The 22,404-nt window shown below is 44.4% G+C and overlaps 1 protein-coding gene across 1 annotated transcript in view; it reads right to left on the bottom strand.

Moving 5' to 3' along the window:
• Positions 1 to 277: 277 nt before the first annotated feature.
• Positions 278 to 22,404, bottom strand: part of EPS8L1 (EPS8 signaling adaptor L1) — an 892,485-nt gene continuing 870,358 nt past the window's right edge. Inside the window, exon 21 of the mRNA XM_082273475.1 lies at positions 278 to 690. Within this exon, the coding sequence (XP_082129601.1) occupies positions 604 to 690 (87 nt within the window). The 3' untranslated portion in view covers positions 278 to 603. The remainder of the gene's footprint in view (positions 691 to 22,404) is intronic.

Raw genomic sequence — 22,404 nt, 5'->3', positions numbered from 1 at the left:
GAATGAAGCAGCTTAAAGGGGAATGAAAAGCAATTTAGCTGAAAATCAGAAACATATCTCTATACCTGAAAACATTTTGCATTAGCCAATCTACACAAGTCCTTCAGAAACCAGTGAGTGAGCCATCAAACTGATGTTCAATTAGAAGTGAAATCTTAAATTTAGATAGACTGCCATTTCAAATCAAAAACATTAATGATGATGATCTTTTAATGCAGCAAAATAACATAAAATAAAATAGTGTATTTCAGACAACAGAAAAAAAAACCCACTGGGATGTTTTTAAGTTTGTAAGTTGTTCTGTCCCGTGCAGTGTAAAATCTTCATGTTTAGAATTTCAAAATAAAGCATTGTTTGTTTGCATGACTTCCTATCTGATTAGCAGCAGTACATAGATTAGTCAATGCTTAAATTCCAAGATAGATAGTTGAAGCATTTTGCAATGTTGTACCAGACCTGTAACATTATAAAAATGTCTTCTCCAGCAGACATGATTGCAGTTGTCTTTGGTATTTGTAAGTAGTAAAAAATAATATATATATATTGTTTGGAACAATTTAAATAGTAGAATTTGTTTAGCTCTTTGAAGTCAGAGCTAGATCTTTAGAGGCTGCCCTTTTCAAGCTCACTGTCCACCTTCTTCTTTTGCCTTTCCATTACAGCTTCCAGCTCAGAGATCTTCTTATCGTCCTTATAGAGAAAAAAAATGTAGAATATATAAATATATATATATATAACAATTGACAGTAAATGTGTGAGACTGAAGTGGAGAGAGAGAGTTAAAAAAAAGGAAAGTTTTAAAGTAAAACTGACCCAGCCGCAAACTTTCTAATTTAACAAATATTGTGCCCTTGACTACCTATACAGTACCTGTTACTGTACAAATTGATTCCAGTGTAGCTCACTAGACATGATACCTCAACTCCTGCTCTGATTTAAGTTAAGCCCCACCTTTTCTCATGCGAAGCCCAGCCTTTTGTGATTCAAATGTTAATACCAGAGCTCTGCCCTCTAAAATTCTGCAATTTCGCAGTTGTTCAACATGGGTGGGGTTATTCTTGACTGGGGCAAGAAGCTTTGACTCCATGTCTGAACTTCTGTCCTGTGCTGTGTATGGAATCCAAAGGGCTTTAGTTATTTAAGGTACTTGAATTTTAACAGTGTTGATTATTTAGACACATTTTAGGTCAGTTCTGGTTCGCTTTAATGCTGAGGATCCAAGAAAATATTCGGTGGTTTAAAAAACCTCCAGTGCCAAACAAAATAAAATATAGCTCAAAATTTGTAAAAAAAAAACATTTTAAAGAAATTGTCTAGGGAATTAGCAGCAGTCAACAAAATAAGATTTTTGCACTCACTAAATGTGTAGAAGGGAAAAATTAAAAGAGTTGTAAAGTCAGGAAGGTTTTTTAACTTAATACATTCTATGTAGCAGCCTCCCCCCCCCCCAAGCACCCCTAATGCTTACCTGTGTACCCTCTCTGTCCAGCGATGTTCACGAGTCCCTCGGCCATCCTGGGACTGTCCCGCATGATTGGCTGAGTTACAGCCATGGTGCCAAAGTCAGTGAGCCAATCAGGAGAGAGAGGGGGCGGGGCAGAACGGCAGCTCCATGTCTGAATGGCTGCAGCTCGGCTCAGGTGCCCCCACAACAAGCTGCTTGCTGTGGGGGCACTCAATAGGAGGGAGGGCCCCGAAGCAGGAATGATGGACCCGGGAAGAGGAGGATCCAGGCTGCTCTGTGCAAAACCAACTGCACAGAGGATTACCTTTTTTTTAAATAAAAAAAAAATGAGACTTTACAATCACTCTAATTTAGTTTCGGATAGGTTACTAATTTTGTTTCGGAATTTGTTTAGTTTAATTTAATTTTGTTATTAATTTTCTAACTAATTCCAAATTTTCAGAACAACGGATGACTTATCAGCTGTGCTGTCAGTGGGCTTCCTCATTGACAATTGAAATGTAAACAAAACAGTGCCGGCAAAAAAACTTCAGAAAACAAACAGCGTGGGTCCCCCCAATCCATTCAGGTCTGGAATGGATTTTTAGGGAAAACCTCACGCCAAAATTGAGAGAAAAAAAAAAAACAACACGGTCTGGGGTCCCCCCCAAGATCCATATCAGGTCCTTATACGAGCATGCAACCCGGCAGCCCAGGAAAAGGAGGGGGGGATAAAAGCACCTTGCCTCCGTGTTGATGGGGACAAGGGCCTCTTCCTTACAACCCTGGCTGGTGGCTTTGGGGGGTCTGCGGGCAGGGATTTTTTTTTCCGGGTCTGGTGGGTGTCAAGATTGATAGTGGATCTACACATGGGGAAATTTTCTATTTTAATAAAGTACTTGTCAAAAAAAACTTGTATTGTGTCTTTACTCAGTTTTTAGGTGAATGGGTAGGGGTACTATGTACCCCACACTCATTCACATAGCAGGGGGCCGGGATCTGGGGGCCTCCTTGGTAAAAGAGGCTTCCAGGTTCCGATAATCCCCCCTACCCAGCAGACCCCCACAACCACCGGCCAGGGTTGTGGTTAAGAGGCCCTTGTCCCAATCAACACGGGGCAAGGTGCTTTTGGGGTGGGGGTGGCAGAGCCCCTGGTGAGGGCATGTGGCCTGGTATGGTTCAGAAAGGGGAGTGCTTGCTCGCCCCCCCTTTCCTGGCCTGTATGCTCGGATAAGGATTTGGTGTGGATTTTAGGGGGGGGCACGCTGTTTTTTTTTTTTTTTTTAAAGGACGCAGTGGCCTGTCCGCTCCTTCCCAGTCTGCTCCTAAACAACCAGCTATTCTTCACATAGAATGTGAATCAATCGATAATTTTTCATCTGATCCAAATTCTAATTGTTTCAAAAATTTGGAATTCTTCAAAAACGAATATACGAAATGAAATTAAACTATTTTCAACGAATATTCGTTACTATTCAATTTGGAGATTCTGATACATTTGAATCTCTGAATAACCAAAAATGTGTCCGAATTTATAGTCGGACCCAAACTACTTGCACATGTCGAGCACTCACTGTAAAATCTTACTTGAACAGTGAGGGACATAGGTACAGTTGGTAGTCTTGGACCAATGGGCTATGCTGTCACCTTTCGGAGGTTGGGACACTGGTAAACAAAAAATAATAATCTGGACCCCCAGTATAATCTGGACCCCCAGTATAACTGATTGTCATGCATCAATTTTGTGAGCGAGAAGTATACAAGGCCAAAAACACAGAGGGGCAGAATCTCTGTCTCTCAATCAACAAAAAAAGAAAATTTTACTCTGAATCCCATATTTTGTTACAGAAGAGGACACAGGCTTGATATCCATAGACCCTGAGTTATAGGCTGGTACCTGCAGATGACTACTTTTGAGAACACGCACCCTGGGAATACCCCTAAAACCCTACCTCACTCTGTAAGTCGTCAGTTTTTATCAAGCAATGTAGAGTAACACAAGAACATAGAGGAGGGTTCCCTGTACTGTACTCCAAGATATGGAATTTAAATGTAAGTAAAAATTCCTTTTATCTTAATCATACAATAAAGGACACAGGATTGATATTTACAGATGAAACAAATACCAACTCCAGCGCTCAATGGACACCAGATCAAGTCAAAGAGTAACTCTACTTCTGTTGAGAAAAAACACTCCCCTCTGGTTGAGCTATGTACATTGCAAGGATTTTAGCAAACTTTGTTGAAGATTCCTACCTTTTGTTAATCTGAAGGATAGCTTTTTGTTTGCTTGTGTCCCTGTGCAAAGCACATCTGTATGGGAGTAGTTTTATAATTATCAATGAGGAAAGTGGCAGGGGCTTGTTGTGGAAATTTTATTAATATTTGTGTGGACATTTTTGAGGAAGTGTTTTATTTAAATTGCCAGTATGTCTCCCAATGTCAGTTTACCGGTAATCGCTGTGCACAATTAATATGGCTTTAACTGACATTGAGGAAAGACTGTTAGTTGTGGAAACCTGCCATTAAATGGAGACTGCATACCACTTGCTTGATCTCCCAAACGGCGGGTGCTCTGAGCAGCTACCGCTGGAGCGAATGCCGGTCCGGATCTATGGCAGTGCGATGCAAACTCCGCTGCACAAATGTATATCAGCCAGCCGGGGCCCTGTTATTCACTGGCGGAGATATGTTTGTGATGTGGAATTATTATCGTTTTGATAATATGTGCCCTTTTGCTGGAATAATGGCTGGTAGCTTTCTATTATGCTTGATCCGCATGATCAGAAATACTGCTGCTATTTTCCTTTGCAGATATAGTCTTCTTTACTGTAACAGTAGCATAATCACTATCAAATATGGTTTTTATGAACTATATTATATAGCATTCACTCTAACAGGTTATGACGGGAGTGCATGCGTATGTACTGGCATTGGCGCGTTCATGAGAATCCACGCTAGTTCCATTGTCACAGAATAGCTGGAAGACTGCTGCACACAGCTCAGTTGGTTCATTTACATGCACTTCCATTTCTATTGTACATTTGAATGTATACAATGTGTCATTGGCTGATGTGGTGTAGCCATCACTTTCTGTCTCTGTTCTTTTGTTGCCTTTTAAATAAACAAAGCCCATTGTTCAACACAGGACAACTTGGGAGCATCCAAACTGAAACAGCCTGTATGTCTGTATCTCCGGAGATGGTGAGCGTGCTAGGATATCTTTATACAAAAGAGCTGTACAATGTACTTTTTCAGTACGAGAGATTAATGGCGCTTGGCGTGTTTTAATATCCACAAGTGAGCTTTTCAGTGCAGAAAAGTTTTCAGCGCACTGAGCAAAATTTCTATGATCAAACCCCATTATTTCCCACTACAGTCTGCATGCCTTTAGACGTGATTTTCCTTTGGGAGTATCTCAAAAATGTCATTTTTGTTGCAGGGGATGCCAAAAAGCTGACTTGTATCTTAGTGCAGACTTCCGTGAAAATCCGTAAAAATCAGTGAGCACAATCAGGAAAATACATCTTAACCGGTTGCCGACCGCCGCACGACTATATACTGCGGCGGTCAGCCCCGGCCAGGCAGAGTGACGTATGGATACGTCACTCGCCTGTCACTGACTTGCGAGCCAATTGCGGGCGGGCGCGCGCCCGCCGCGGCTCGTTCACAGACAAGTCAGTGCATGTGACCGGCGGACCCGATGTCCGCCGGTCACACTACGATCGCTCCTGTGAAGGGAGAAAGGCGGAGCGGCTTATGTAAACAAGGCGCCTGTCATTCTCCCTGTGTAAAAATGAAGATCAGACGGTTCTACTATGTAGAACCGTTGATCTTTGTTTTTACACCAATAGCAATGTCCCTGCACAGTTAGAAGCACGCCCCTAGGACACACTTAACCCCTCCCTGTCCAATAAAGTTAACCCCTGCCAGTGTCATTTTTGCAGTAACAGTGCATATATATAGCACTGATTACTGCAGTAATGTCACTGGTACCCCCAAAAGTGTCAAAAATGTCAGTCAAGGGTCCGATCTGTCCACCGCAATGTCGCAGTACCGAAAAAAAAATCGCAGATCGCCGCCATTACGCGTTAAAAAAAAATCACCAAAAAATGACAAAAATCTTTCCCTTTGTTAGTAAACGCGATAACTTTTGCGCAAACCAATCAAAATGCGCTTTTTGCAATTTTTTTTACCAAACATATGTAGCATAAAACAAATTGGCCGAAAATGTTAAAAAATTTTGATTTTTACATTTTTTTGAGGAATTTCATATAAAAAAATGTGAAAAATATTGTTATTTTTGCAAAATTGACGCTCTTTTTTTGTTTATAGCGCATGATCAAAAAATCCTACAGGTGATCAAATACCACCAAAAGAAAGCTCTGTTTGTGGGAAAAAAAGGACGTCAAATTCGTTTAGGTACAGCGTCGCATGACCGTGCAATTGTCCATTAAACTCATGCAGTAAAAAATCGCAAAAAACCCCCTGGTCTTTTAGCAGCCAAATCCTCCGGGGCTTAAGTGGTTAAGGGGGTGTTCTGTACACCATCTGTGTACAGAACGCCTCCAGGTAGCCATATTGTATTGCATTTTACAGAAAATTACAGCAGTTGCAGATTTAAAAGGAAAGGGAATTTTAATACCATTCAATTACAATTACAATGTGACTTGAGTTTCAGTTGTATATGCTATATCATTTTTCTTTTCCAATGAAAGTGTATTTACCCTTTAACCGGTTCCCGCCCGCCATATATTTAAAAGGCGGCCGATCAGTTGCAATCAGTGCCTCCTCATCGGTGCTGCCTATAAGTGCCCAATATCAGTACAGCCTCATCAGTGCTAACCAGTGGTGCCTCATCAGTACAGCATATCAGTGCCCATCAGTGCTGCCAATTAGAGTATATTAATGAAGGAGAAAAATTACCTGTTTGCTACATTTTATAACAGAAACTAAGAAAAACTTTTCTTTTCTTAATTGTAGGTGTTTTTTTTTTTTAGCAAAAAAAGAAAAAAACCCCAGTGGTAATTAAATACCACCAAAAGAAAACTCTATTTGTGTGAAAGAAAAAGATAAAAATTTCAATATTTACAGTGTTGCATGATCGCACAAATGTCATTTAAAGTGCTACAACGCTGAAAGCTGAAAATTGGCCTGGGCAGGAAGGGGGTAAAAGTGCCCAGTAGGCAAGTGGTTAAATAACTCTGTGGAGGCTATGCTGTTTCTAGTGCAATACTTCGCCTCCAGGCACCCTCCTCGTGGCGGTGGACATCGAGGACCTGTACTCGAGCATTCCACACGAGCGGGGCATCCGGATTCCTGAATCCTTCCTAAAGGAACAGGACAGACATACCTGGCCTTTACTGTAATGTCCTTTGTTACGAAATTACTTCAATTTATTCTAACTAGGAATAGCTTTGTTTTTTTTGCATTGGCTGTATCTTTAGGCCCAGGGGGTGGCCATGGGCACTTGCTGCTCACCATCATATGCAATTTATACCTTATGGGCTGGGAAAGAGAGATATTCTCTGATGAATCAATGGAAGGCTGGCTGTCTCAGGTTCTATGTTGGTACAGATTAATTGATGACCTGTTTATAATTTGGACGGGCACTCAACAGAACCTGTATGAATTTTTGACATGCATTAACAACAACAATCTAAATCTCAAATTTACTCACTCCATTCACCATCAGAGACTATCGTTCCTTGATTTAGAAATTAGTATCCAGGGGGATGGTACTCTGGCCACGAATCTACATAGGAAGCCTAGTGCTGGAAATAATATTTTGTGTGCAGCGAGTGCCCATCACGCCCCCTTGGTCAGAATTATACTGTATGCCCAATACCTTAGATTGCGGAGGAATTGTTCCTCCGAGACTGATTTTAAAATACAAGCAGATAATTTGTGAAAAACTCCTTCTGGAGCATGGTTATTCTCATTCCATGCTCAGAAGGGCATTTAATAGAGCGAATAATCAATCTAGAACCACATTGCTATATCAAACATAAGTCAAAAAAGAAAGAAATACAGTGAAGTTGATCACTAGATAGTCAGGACATGAGCATCAACTATGGACCCTTCTAGACAAGCACCTTTTAATGAATGATTACACCTTGAAGAAATATGTTAGGGAATTACTAGAACTAGTATTCAGACGAGCGAGATCTCTACGAGATGGACTCACAGCTAGTCATTATGCCCCAGAAAAAGAACCCCTTGCAAAACGAAGGGGCACTTACAAATGTGGACATTGTACATGATGCCCTTGGGTTACAGAAGCCCGGGGAATCTATCTCCAGAATGGGGATTGGCATAAATCTACTTACTATGCTTAGTGCATCACCAAAGGTGTAATATATCTGATGACTAGTGGTGAGCCGAACACCCCCCTGTTTGGTTCGCACCAGAACACCGCGAACAGGGGAAAAACTCTTTTGAGCAAACAAATTCTATTGAAGTCTATGGGACTCGAACGTCAAAAATCAGAAGTCCTAATTTTGAAGGCTTAAATGCAAGTTATTGCCCAAAAAAAGTGTATGGCGGGAAGGTTGCTAACCTGGGAAACATGTACCAATGCAGAAATCTTTTTTAAAAACAATTGTTTTTAAAGGAGCAGTGATTTACTGTCAGATTGGAATCCTGCGAGCTACCCCCCTAATCTAGATTTTACAACTGCCGCAAACACCTCACTCCTCAGAAAGTGCTCTGTGCTATAAATACAATAAATAGTGTTGCGCAAAAGTAAAAATCTACCTAGTTGCTATTTCAACTATATTGGTGACCAATCCAGATTGTACTGTGTATGGTGTGCTATCCAAAAATATAAAATAAAATAAAATAAACCTGTGTGATATAAATTATTTTGTGAAAAGTCAATGTTTTGATGTGATTCCAATGCTGAGTATATAAATAAATGTGTAACCCGCTTCAATAATCATACAGTGTTACCAAATATAAAGTGCTGTGTGCTGATACCATTGTGTTTAAAAAATCCTTGCAATCAATGTTTGCTATGTTCTCTCATGCAAGAGTAAAAATCTTCCTAGTTGCTATTTCAACGATATTGGTGACCAATCCAGATTGTACTGCGTATGGTGTGCTATCCAAAAATGTAAAATAAAATAAAATAAACCTGTGTGATATAAATTGTTTCGTGAAAAGTCAATGTTTTGATGTGATTCCAATACTGAGTATATAAATAAATGTGTAACCCGCTTCAATAATCATACAGTGTTACCAAATATAAAGTGCTGTGTGCTGATACCGTTGTGTTTAAAAAATCCTTGCAATCAATATTTGCTATGTTCTCTCATGCAGACAGAAACCAATATATAAAAGATTCTAATATATATAAATAGTCCATAAAGTGCTTATAGGTGTTATAATCTGTGAGGGGAGGGGCGTTGCACCCAGCGTAGGTGAGGCTGTCGGGCAGACCAAGGAGGACGGTCGCAAGCCGAGGCGTCTCCCTATTTATCCGAAAGGCATCCAGGAACGGTTAAAGCGATTCATACGTGCATACATGCACCTGGAAATGTGAGTGTACAACTTTTCACTTGGCATGTAATAAAAAGTATAAAACGATGTAAGCAATATCTGGAGCTATCTCTTTCACATGGTATCGTCCCCTATTGTATACGATTAGAGGCATATCTATATCGGTCTTAAGGTGAGCGCCCAATCACGAGGGGGTGCATGGAGTTTGGTGATAAATCGGTCAAGCATACTGGTTGGGAACACACCCACATGTCCACAGACTTGGTGGATTGAGCACCTGCAGCTGATTATTCCACAAGCACCTGGCACTTTTTCTTTATATTAAGGACTCACAGATAGTGTTGAGCGAACACGCACTGTATTATTCGTGTTCGTACCGAATAATTGGATTTTTGTTACCCGAACACGGACCCGAAAACTTTACTGTATGTTCGGGTAAAAATCCGTGTTCGGTCATTTTATTTCCGGGTTTGTATGTATTGGCGCGCTTTTAATGGCGGGCTTTCAACAGCCAATCAACAAGCGTTTAACTGGTGTGCCTTAAGCCATCCCAGCCATGCCTACAAATGTATTAGTAGCTGTGATTGGCCATCTGAAGCATGTTACTTACCAAATCTTTATAAGTTTGAGACCGAGCGCCGCTGCGTCATTATGCTGTAGTACAGGGACAGAGCACACATCATACGTGCTGGCTGCTGATTAGGGACAGACAGGCAAAAATCATATTGTGTCCGAAAAGAATTCAGGGACAGGTCGGAGTGTTGCAGGCAGGGCGAGATATTAGGGCATTTTAGGGATTTTGCTGTGTGGGGGGGGGGGGGGTTTGCAGTGCCGGCAGTGACCGCTCTTATCGATCCTTTTAGGGAGAGGCTGGAGATATTTAGGGTCAGTGTTCTACAATCGATTTTGCTGTGTGGGGGGGGGGTTTGCAGTGCCGGCAGTGACCGATCTTATCGATCCTTTTAGGGAGAGTCTGGAGATAGGCAGGGGTCAGTGGTCCACATCGATTTTGCTGTGTGTGGGGTGGTGTGAACACAATCTTTTTGCCCGCTGAGGAGGAGGGAGAAAAAAGTATTTTTTATCAGTCAGTTGTGTGCAGCGTTTTTCCTTCAGTGCTGGTGTGCTGACTGATAATACACTGCTGTGTTCACATGTGCTATTATTGAGTGATTTCAAAAGTTATACACTTTTTTCTATTCCACTATTCAATATACACCCTTGGGTTAAAAAAATTAAATTGTGGCATAGTCTGTACTAATCTAGTTAAAAATTACAAACTTAAAAGGGGAATTTTCTTTTTTTTCCCCTCCGTAGCCTGCAGCAGAGCTGACTGATATAAGACACTGCTGTTCACATGTGCTATTGATAAATCACCAATTTTATATCATATTTTCTATTCCGCTATTCAATCTACAACCTTGGGGTAAAAACAATTAAATTGCGGGATAGTCTGTATCGGTACGTGTGAGATACACCTTTCCAATTTTTGGGGCGCATCTCATACTGCCGAGGATTTGAGGGTGCTTCAGTGTGCCTCCTGCCTGTTCCGAACTTCTCCTACTCCTCATCCTGCCTTTAGGGGTACAAAAAATAGTAATTTGGGCCTAGTCTGGGTCTCTACGTGTGAGATACATACACCTTTTGATATCATATTTTCTATTCCGCTATTCAATCTACACCTTTGGGTAAAAACAATTAAATTGCGGGATAGTCTGTATCGGTACGTGTGAGATATACCTTTCCAATTTTTGGGGCGCATCTCATACTGCCGAGGATTTGAGGGTGCTTCAGTGTGCCTCCTGCCTGTTCCGAACTCCTCCTACTCCTCATCCTGCCTTTGGGGGTACAAAAAATAGTAATTTGGGCCTAGTCTGGGTCTCTACGTGTGAAATACATACACCTTTTGATATCATATTTTCTATTCCGCTATTTAATCTACACCTTTGGGGTAAAAACAATTAAATTGCGGGATTGTCTGTGTCGGTACGTGTGAGATACATACACCTTTTGATATCATATTTTCTATTCCGCTATTCAATCTACACCTTTGGAGTAAAAACAATTAAATTGCAGGATAGTCTGTGTCGGTATGTGTGAGATACACCTTTCCCATTTTTGGGGCGCATCTCACCGCCGAGGATTGCAGGGTGCTTCAGTGTGCCTCCTGCCTGTTCCGAACTCCTCCTACTCCTCATCCTGCCTTTGGGGGTGCAAAAAATAGTAATCGGGGCCTAGTCTTACATAGTTACATAGTTACATAGTAGGTGAGGTTGAATAAAGACAATAGTCCATCCAGTTTAACCTGTGTAGGTGTGTGTGGCTGTAATCATCTCACATACCCCTGAATGTTCTGATCCTTGAGATGTAAGTCTAAGAGTCTTTTGAAAGCCACCATACTACCCGCAGAAACCACCTCTTGTGGTAGAGAATTCCACAATCTTGTAGCCCTAACAGTAAAGAACCCCCCACGTTGCCTGAGGTTAAAACGCTTCTCCTCTAATCGCATTGTATGCCCTCGAGTCCTCATGCAATCCCTTCGAATGAACAGCTTTTTTTCTAAGCTGGGATCCCCATTAAGATATTTATAAATTGCTATCATGTCCCCCCTCAGACGTCTCTTCTCCAGGGAGAATAAATCGAGCGATTGTAGACGCTCTTCATAGTCAAGGTCCTCCAATCCCCTAATTAGTTTAGTTGCCCTTCTCTGGACTCTCTCCAGCTCCAACACATCCCTCCTGAGGACTGGCGACCAGAACTGGACAGAATACTCCAGATGCGGTCGGACCAGAGTTTTATAAAGTGGAAGGATTATAGTCTTATCTCTGGAATACATCCCTTTCTTTATGCATGCCAATATTCTGCTGGCTTTGGCAGCTGCCGCTTGACATTGCATGCTGTTGCCTAATCTATCATCAACCAAGACTCCCAGATCCTTCTCCATTTTTGATTCCCCCAAGGGTTCCCCTCCTAACGTGTATTGTGCTTTTATGTTTTTAGTCCCCAAGTGCAAAACCTTACACTTCTCCACGTTAAACCTCATTTGCCATGTCCGTGCCCACTCTGTAATTTTGTCCAGGTCATTCTGTAGGATATCTGCTTCATGCTGTGCAGTTATTGCTCTGGCCAATTTTGTGTCATCTGCAAAAACTGATATCGAACTACTGATCCCGACCTCAATGTTGTTTATGAATAAATTGAACAAGGTTGGTCCCAGGACTGAGCCCTGGGGCACCCCGCTTACTACCTCAGACCAGTCTGAGTATGCGCTGTTTATTACCACTCTTTGGACACGCCCTTTAAGCCAATTCCGTATCCAAGAGCAAACCCTGCTGTCGATACCTGCAGATCTTATTTTATAAATTAAGCGCTTGTGGGGAACTGTATCAAACGCCTTAGCGAAATCCAAGTACACCACATCCACTGGTCTCCCCCTATCTAGCTCACAGCTCACCTCCTCGTAAAATGTTAATAGATTGGTTTGACAAGAACGCCCATTTGTAAACCCGTGCTGTTTACTGCTGATGATGTTGTTGTCTTTAGCAAACTCTACGATATAGTCCCTTATCATCCCCTCCAGAAGTTTACATACTATTGATGTCAAACTGACAGGCCTATAATTTCCCGGGATATGCCTCTGGCCCTTTTTGAATATCGGAATCACGTTAGCTTTCTTCCAATCCCCTGGTACATCTCCTGTCCTAATACTGTCAGCAAAGATCAGGAACAGTGGTCTGGATATAACCTTACTGAGTTCCTTGAGTACTCTCGGATGTACGCCATCCGGGCCTGGTGATTTGTTTGTGTTGAGTTTATCCAGCCTTTCCCTGATTTCACCCTCTGTTAGCCATAGTGGAAAGTCCTGTGCATTACTACTAACCAAACAGTCATGGTCAGTGTACCCCTCCGTTTCCTGTGTAAAGACTGACGAGAAAAAAGCATTCAGCACGGTTGCTTTTTCAGTGTCCTCTGTAACCATCCTCCCATCATTGTTAATTATGTGTGCAATATGCTCTGCCCTAGTTTTTTTGCTGTTGATATATTTAAAGAATTTCTTTGGGTTTTTTTTACTATCCTCCGCTATTTGTCTCTCAAAGTTGATTTTAGCCATCTTGATTTCTTGTTTACTTTTCTTATTTGCCTCCTTGTATTGCTCGAAAGCCGATACTGTGCCCTCTGATTTATACTTCTTGAAGGCCAATTTTTTTCCCCTAATAAGTTTTTTGACGCTACGGTTTAGCCAGCCAGGTTTGGCTTTGTCTCTTCTAAATTTATTTCCCATAGGAATGCACTGCAAGATGCCTTTGCCCTAATATGTTCCTAAAGCATTCCCATTTTTCCTCTGTGGTCAGGGATCCCAGGGTTTGGTCCCAGTTTACCCTTTCCATCAATGAGTGCAATTTTGGAAAGTTTGCCCTTCTGAAGTTTAGGGTTCTTATGTTCCCCACTTGCCTTGTTATATTGTTATTTATACTAAATGTGATCATCCTGTGATCGCTAGAGCCCAGATTGTCCTGGACTCCTACCTGCGAGATTAGGTCTGGGTCATTAGTGATCAATAGATCCAGGACTGCATTTTCTCTAGTCGGAGAATCCACCAACTGTGACATGTAATTATCCTGTAAGGTTTCCGTGAATAGGCGGGCCTTCTGTGAGTGTGCAGTCCCCTCGTCCCAGTCAATGTCGGGATAATTGAAGTCCCCCAATATGACGACTGATCCCAATTTTGCCACTTTACTCATTAGTGCTAAGAATTCCAGCTCTACCTCCTCCCCTTGGTTAGGTGGCCTATAGCAAACCCCCACAATTACTTTCCCCTTTTCTCCTTCCCTATGGAGTTCAACCCACACAGATTCTAAATCTATGCTCATCCCATCCGTAATGTCACTCCTTTCTATCACCTTTATATTGTTCTTGACATAGAGACATACCCCTCCCCCTCTTTTTCCTACCCTGTCCTTCCGGTACACCGAATACCCTTGGATATTGGCCAGCCAGTCATGTGAGGGGTCGAACCAAGTCTCTGTTATTCCCACAAGGTCTATGTCCTCCTCATGTACCAATATTTCCAACTCATTCATTTTATTAGCTAGGCTCCTGGCATTAGCATATACCCCTCTTAGTTTTACGGAAGTTAAGCGCAATTGGCTTAGTCTGTCGGAAGTTAAGCGCAATAGTCTGGTTCTGTACGTGTGAGATACATACACCTTTTGATAATATTTTCTATTCCGGTATTTAATCTACACCTTTGGGGTAAAAACAATTAAATTGCGGGATAGTCTGTGTCGGTACGTGTGAGATACATACACCTTTTGATATTATATTTTCTATTCCGCTATTCAATCTACACCTTTGGAGTAAAAACAATTAAATTGCGGGATAGTCTGTGTCGGTACGTGTGAGATACACCTTTCCAATTTTTGGGGCGCATCTCATACCGCCGAGGATTGCAGGGTGCTTCAGTGTGCCTCCTGCCTGTTCCGAACTCCTCCTACTCCTCATCCTGCCTTTGGGGGTACAAAAAATAGTAATCGGGGCCTAGTCTGGGTTTGTACGTGTGAGATACACCACCGTTTTGTAAAATTTTTCCTATTCCGCTATTCAATATACACCCTGTTTGAGTGTAAAAAATTAAATTACGGCATAGTCTGTATCGGTACATGTGAGATACATCTTTTTAAATTTGTTTGGCGCATCTCCTTCCACCTCCGAGGATTGCAGGGCGCTTCAGTTTGCCTCCTGTTCCCAACTCCTCCTACTCCTCTTCCTCATCCTGCCTTTAGGGTACAAAAAATAGTAATCGGGGCCTAGTCTGTGTTTGTACGTGTGAGATACACCGTTTTATAAAAATTTTCCTATTCCGCTATTCAATATACACCCTGTTTGAGTGTAAAAAATTAAATTACGGCATAGTCTGTATCGGTACATGTGAGATACACCTTTTTGAATTTGTTTGGCGCATCTCCTTCCACCGCCGAGGATTGCAGGGCGCTTCAGTTTGCCTCCTGTTCCCAACTCCTCCTACTCCTCTTCCTCATCCTGCCTTTAGGGTACAAAAAATTGTAATCGGGACCTAGTCTGTGTTTGTAAGTGTGAGATACACCGTATTATAAAATTTTTCCTATTCCGCTATTCAATATACACCCTTTTGGAGTGTAAAAAATTAAATTACGGCATAGTCTGTATCGGTACGTGTGAGATACACATTTTTAATTTGTTTGGTGCATCTCCTTCCACCGCCAAGGATTGCAGGGCGCTTCAGTTTGCCTCCTGTTCCCGAACTCCTCCTACTCCTCTTCCTCATCCTCCCTTTAGGGTACAAAAAATTTTAATCGGGGCCTAGTCTGTGTTTGTACATGTGAGATACACCGTTTGTTATCCTTTTTTCTATTCCGCTATTCAATATACACCCTTTTGGGGTAAAAAAAATGAAATTGCGGCATAGTTTGCATATTTGACTGTGAGATACACCCGTGCGATACTGTTGTTGTTTTGTTCCGCTATTCAATAAACACCTTTCTAGGGCAAGATCATAAATTACAGAAATATGAGGAGACCGTCAAATAGGGGCCGTGGCCTGGGTCCTGGTGCTGCTGGTAGAGCTCCTGTTGCAAGGAGAGGACGTGGTCCATCTGTGCCAGCTACACGCACAAGTGAAACACCTTCCTCAAGTGTGAGTAGGCGACAGAACCTGCAGCAGTATTTGGTAGGGCATAATGCGCCTCTAGAAGTGATGAGGCCAGAAGAAGTACAGGCGATAGTAGATTGGGTTGCTGACAGTGCCTCCAGTTCCTTCACATTGTCTCCCACCCAGTCTACTGCAGAAAGGTCAGAGTTGGCACCTGCAGCCAATGTCCAACCGTCTTTCACCTCACCCCCTTGCAAATCAGGCAAGCAGTCTGAGCCCCAAGTCATACAGCAGTCTCTTCTTCTTTTTGAGGACTCTGTCAGCAGGGTTTCCCAGGGCCATCCACCTAGCCCTGCCCCAGAAGTAGAAGAGATTGAGTGCAGCAATGCCCAACCACCTATTTCTCAAGATGAGTACATGGAAGGACCATCGCAGCACGTCTCCGATGATGACGAAACGCAGGTGCCAACTGCTGCGGCATTCAGAATTGTGGAGACCGACAAGGAGGGCAGGGGTGAAGACTGGGTGGAAGATGATGTGGAGGACGATGAGGTCCTCGACCCCACATGGAATGAGTAGTTTGGAGGAAGAGGCGGTGGTCGCACAGAGCCACCAGCACAGCAGAAGAGGGAGCAGGGTGCAGAAGCGGAGCGGCCGTGCCCTAGACACTACACCTGCTACTGCCCAACGCAGCAAGGGAACGAGCGCACCAAAGCGAGCTCAAAGGAGTTCTCTAGCGTGGAAGTTCTTCAGAAAATGTGCTGATGACAGGACATGAGTGGTTTGCACCCTGTGCAATCAGAGCCTGAAGCGAGGCATAAACCTTCTCAACCTGAGCACAACCTGCATGATCAGGCATCTAAGTGCAAAGCACGAGCTGCAGTGGAGTAGACACCTTCAAAACCAAGAAAGGTCTCTGGTTCCTCCTGCTTCCTCTTCTGCTGCAGTCTCGGACTCTCCATCCACATCTGTAGTGATACCGGCACCTGCCACCCCGCAAACAGACGATCTGTCAGCAACACCACCACCTGGGTCACCAACCATCTCCACGATGTCCCGTGGAAGCGTTCAGCTGTCCATCTCCCAAACACTTGAGAGGAAGAGGAAGTACCCCCCTACCCACCCGCGATCCCTGGCACTGAATGCCAGCATTTCAAAATTCTTAGCCTTTGAAATGCTGTCATTCCGTCTGGTGGAGACGCACAGTTTTAAAAGCCTTATGTCGGTGGCTGTCCCACAGTACATCGTGCCCAGCCGCCACTACTTTTCCAGGCAAGCCATCCCTTCCCTGCACAACCAAGTGGGGGAAAAAATCAGGTGTGCACTGCGCAACACCATCTGTGCCAAGGTCCACCTAACTACCGATACGTGGACCAGTAAGCACGGTCAGGGGCGTTATATCGCCCTAACGGCACACTGGGTAAATGCAGTGGCGGATGGGCCTGAGGCGGATAGCAATTTGGCGCATGTCCTTCCAACACCGAGGATTGCATGGCGCTTCAGTTTGCCTCCTGTTCCTAACTCCTCCTACTCCGCTTCCTCATCCTCTACCGCCTCCTCATCCGGTCAGCGTAACACCTTCACCACCAACTTCAGCACGGCCAGGGGTAAAAGACAGCAGGCAGTTTTAAAACTTGCCTGTTTGGGGGAAAAACCACACACCGCGCAGGAGTTGTGGAGGAGCATGGAACAGCAGACAAATGAGTGGTTGCTGCCAGCGAGCCTCAAGCCCGGCCTGGTGGTGTGCGATAACGGGCGAAATCTCATAGCAGCTCTGGGCCTAGCCGGTTTGACGCACATCCCTTGCCTGGCGCATGTGCTGAATTTGGTGGTGCAGAGGTTCCTTAAAAATGACCCCGATATGTCAGAGCTGCTGCAGAAAGTGCGGCCGTCTGTGCGCACTTTCGGCGTTCTCACCCTGCTGCTGCTCGCCTGTCAGCGCTGCAGCGTAACTTCGGCCTTCCCGCTCACCGCCTCATATGTGACGTGCCCACAAGGTGAAACTCCACCTTGCACATGCTGGAAAGACTGTGCGAGCAGCAGCAGGCCATAGTGGAGTTTCAGCTGCAGCACGCACGCGTGAGTCGCTCTGCGGAACAGCACCACTTCACCACCAATAACTGGGCCTCCATGCGAGACCTGTGTGCCTTGTTGCGCTGTTTTGAGTACTCCACCAACATGGCCAGTGCCGATGATGCCGTTGTCAGCTTAACTATCCCATTTCTATGGACACAATTGTCCAGCAGGGGCACAGTTCTGGAGGATGAGGAGGATGAGGAGGAGGAGATGGAGGAGGAGATGGAACCATGTTCACAGCAGGGTGGCACCCAGGCCAGCTCATGGCCATCACTGGTGCGTGGCTGGGGGGATACAGAGGACACAGATGATACACCTCCCACAGAGGACAGCCTTTCGTTGCCTCTGGGCAGCCTGGCACACATGAGCAATTACATGCTGCAGTGTCTCCACAACGACCGCCGAGTTGCCCACATTCTAACTTGTGCTGATTACTGGGTGGCCACGCTGCTAAATCCCTGTTACAAGGACAACGTACCGTCCTTAATTCACTCACTGGAGCGCGATCGCAAGATGCGCGAGTACAAGCGCACGCTGGTAGACGCGATGCTGCTGGCATTCCCACCTGACAGCGGGGCCACAGTGGAAGCACAAGGCCAAGGCAGAGGAGGAGGAGGAAGAGATCGCCAACGCAAACCAGGGCACCGCCAGTACCTCAGAAGGCAGAGTTAGCATGGCCGAAATGTGGAAAAGCTTTGTCAGCACGCCACAACAAACAGCAGCACCAGCAGCTCATATGGAACGTCTTAGCAGGAGGCAGCATTTCACCAACATGGTGGAGCAGTATGTGTGCACACGCCTAGACTTACTGAATGACGGGTCTGCCCCCTTCAACTTCTGGGTCTCCAAGTTGGGCACATGGCCTGAGCTTGCCCTTTACGCCTTGGAGGTGCTGGCGTGCCCTGCAGCCAGTGTATTATCTTAACGTGTATTTAGCACGGCTGGGGGCGTTATCACAGACAAGCGCAGCCGCCTGTCCAGAGACAATGTGGACAAGCTCACGTTCATTAAAATGAACCAGGCATGGATCCCACGGGACTTTTCCGTACCTTGTGCAGAATAGAGATGGATACCGACCTTACCCAGCCATTGTTCTATTTTTGATCTTTCTCACTCTTTTGGGGTGTACCCTCATTTAAAATGACTGAAAAAAAGCAGTGTTGGCTACCTCGTCCTCCTCCACCGCCGCTTCCACCTACACCGCCCATAGGTGTGCGCAGCCTATTGCATTAGGGTGTGCACCCCAAAGTTTAAATACACATGCATGTGTTTGCCTACATGTACATGGCCCCGATACATTACTCTCCCTGCTGGCAAAGTGAAATAGAAGTGTGTGGCACTTCTCTTATGGCAGAGCAGGTCCGAGGGAGATCTTTCCCATCTCCTCACTGGCAAACAGAGCGATAATGCTAATGTGCCCTAGGTGATTAGGGTGTGCCCAGGCACAACCGGCACACCCTGTGCGCATGCCTATGACACCGCCACATCCACCACCACCTCAACCTCCCTCCTACTCCATATGGGCCTCGTCCTTCACAGATGAAGAACATTGTTTTATTTTTCTGTTTTTTGTTTTAAGTTATTTCCCTATCCACATTTGTTTGCAGAGCACTCGCCATGCTCTTAACTACGTTTTGCTGCCATTTGCAGCACTCTAGCCCTTTCCATTGGTGTTTTAGAGCCATTTTAGTGCCTGAAAGTTCGGGTCCCCATTGACTTCAATGGGGTTCGGTGTCCGGGTAAAGTTCGGAAAAAGTCCGGGACACAGACCCAGACTTTTTTTTCAAGTTCAGCCGAACCCGCCGAACACGGACATCCAGGTGTCCGCTCAACTCTACTCACAGATTATAACACATATAAGCACTTTATGGACTATTTATATATATTAGAATCTTTTATATATATATTGGTTTCTGTTTGCATGAGAGAACATAGCAAATATTGATTGCAAGGATTTTTTAAACACAACGGTATCAGCACACAGCACTTTATATTTGGCAACACTGTATGATTATTGAAGCGTGTTACACATTTATTTATATACTCAGCATTGGAATCACATCAAAACATTGACTTTTCACGAAACAATTTAAATCACACAGGTTTATTTTATTTTACATTTTTGGATAGCACACCATACACAGTACAATCTGGATTGGTCACCAATATCGTTGAAATAGCAACTAGGCAGATTTTTACTCTTGCATGAGAGAACACAGCAAACATTGATTGCAAGGATTTTTTAAACACAACGGTATCAGCACACAGCACCTTATATTTGGTAACACTGTATGATTATTGAAGCGGGTTACACATTTATTTATATACTCAGCATTGGAATCACATCAAAACATTGACTTTTCACGAAACAATTTATATCACACAGGTTTATTTTATTTTATTTTATATTTTTGGATAGCACACCATACACAGTACAATCTGTGTCATATGACAATACTTGTCATACAGGTGCAGAAAAATTGGGCCTTGGTTGTTGGTGGAGCCTGAACACTGCAACCCCTCGCAGTTACTCTTGCTGTGCGCAGGAACAGGCCCTGCTGGTAAAAATTCCATACAAATTTGAAATTGGCAAAGATCAAGTGTTGTATGTGTTCTTATCAGTGATCTAGTGGGGGCGCTGTGCTGTCATCTGACCTGGCCAAGGGAGTGGGAGTGATGGGGACCTGGAAGGTTAGTATCAGCAGGAACTGAAACGGAAATTGGGCCTTTTGAACATCGTAACCCCTCAGTTACTCTTGCTGGGCGCAGGAACGGGACCTGCTGGTAAGAATTCCATACAAATTTGAAATTGCATGTAGTTGTCATACAGGTGCAAAAAATTGGGCCTTTGGTGTTGGTGGTGCCATAACACCGTAACCCCTCACAGTTACTCTTGCTAGGCACAGGGCACAGGGACAGGGTTAAAAATTACATTGTTGGAAGCTAGCAGAATCAAGGTTGAGGAATAGGATAGGCAGCATATGCAGTCTTCAAGGGATGGCAGACCCCTAGCAAATTCAATCAGTTACGTTAGCACCAGGGGCTTGATAGCTGCTGTTGATCCAGGACTGATTCATTTTGATAAAAGTCAGCTGGTCAACAGAGTCTGTGGACAGACGCACTCTTTTGTCCATCACAAAACCTCCAGCAGCACTGAATGTCTATTAGGAAAGCATGCTGGAAGCAGGACAGGCCAGTAGCTCCATTCCATATTGAGCAAGTTCTGGCCAGTGGTCCATCCTCAAGACCCAGGAACCCAGTGTATGCTCAATTGAAAAGGTCTCCAAGTCTTCTCTTGCCCCTAGATAATTATGCACCATATGATGGAGACGCTGCCGATGGTTGCTTAAACCTAACAGCCCTGGGTGCTGCTGAGGACTAAAAAACTGTTTAAAGGCATCAGTCAGCCAGCTGCCTTCTCCACCGCTCCTCCTTTGGCTGAACGATGCCTCAGAAACACGTCAGGAGAATGTTAACCTCCCAGTGTCTGGAAAGGTGTTACACAAATTTTTTTTTCAAGGCCTGCTGAAGATGTTTCATCCTCTGCTCCCTCTGCAAAGGCAGGATGAGCTCTGCAACTTAACCCTTGTAACGTGGATCAAGAAGGGTTGCCAACCAGTAATTAACTCTCTCCTTGATAGCACGAAACCTCGGGTCCTTTCGCAGGCTTTGCAGTATCGGGGAGCCCATGCAACGTAAGTTTGAGGAGGCATGAGCTTCTGAGTCCTCTGGGTCACTAAGGGTGACATTGTCAGGAGCAACCTCTCACCAACCACGTGCAACTCCTGGGGTCTCTCGGTAATGAAAACCATCCCTTGAAAACTCTACATCCATGCTGCCACGATCCTCCTCTCCCTCTTGTGTGTTTTGTGTCCCTGCAGGGATGATATCTGCATAAAGGGGGCCTTGTGAGGAAAGGAAGTCCTCCTCTTCCTTCCGCTGTTCTGCCTCAAGTGACCTGTCCATGATTTCACAAAGCGTGTGCTCCAGCAGGTAGACTAGAGGGATAGTGTCACTGATGCATGAATCATCCCGGATCACCATCCTTGTGGCCTCCTGAAATAGTGACAGGATGGTGCATGCATCCTTTATCAAAAGCCACTGGCATGGTGAAAAAAAAGCCAAGCTCCCCTGAACCTGTCCTTGTGCCATACTCACACAGGTACTCATTGATGGCCCTCTGCTGTGTGTGCAGCCACTGCAGCATTGCCAATGTTGAGTTCCACCTTGTGGGCATGTCACAATGAGGCGGTTGGTGGGCAGGTTGAATTCCCATTGAATGTCAGATAGCCGAGCACTGGCATTGTATGAATGCTGGAAATGGCCACAGACTTTTCTGGCCTGCCTCAGGAGATCTTGGAAGCCCGGGTATCTGGTCAAGAAACACTGCCCCACCGGATTCAGGACATGTGCCAAGCATGGAACATGTGTCAAGTGTCCCTGTCAAAGGGCGGAGAGAAGGTTAGTGCCATTGTCACATACAACCATTCCTGGCTAAAGCTGTCATTGCGTCAACCATCTCTGAGCCTGCCTTTGCAGAGCTGACAGAATCTCTGGCCCGGTGTGACTCCTATCCCCTAGACAGACCAACCGAAGCACTGCATGGCATCTTTTAGCCTGACTGCTTGTGTAGACCCTTGAACGCTTAGGGAGCACTGCTGCTTCAGAGGACAATTCAGCAGAAGAGGACATAGAGGAAGAAGAAGAGGAGGAGGAGGCGGTGGAGTAGCCAGATGTGGCAGAACCAGCACCACCTTTT

The sequence above is a fragment of the Pelophylax lessonae genome (genome assembly GCF_965119305.1).
Source record: "Pelophylax lessonae genome assembly, chromosome: 12".
In the NCBI taxonomy this organism is placed as follows: Eukaryota; Metazoa; Chordata; class Amphibia; order Anura; family Ranidae; genus Pelophylax; species Pelophylax lessonae.
This window is presented reverse-complemented; position numbering and strand designations above follow the sequence as displayed.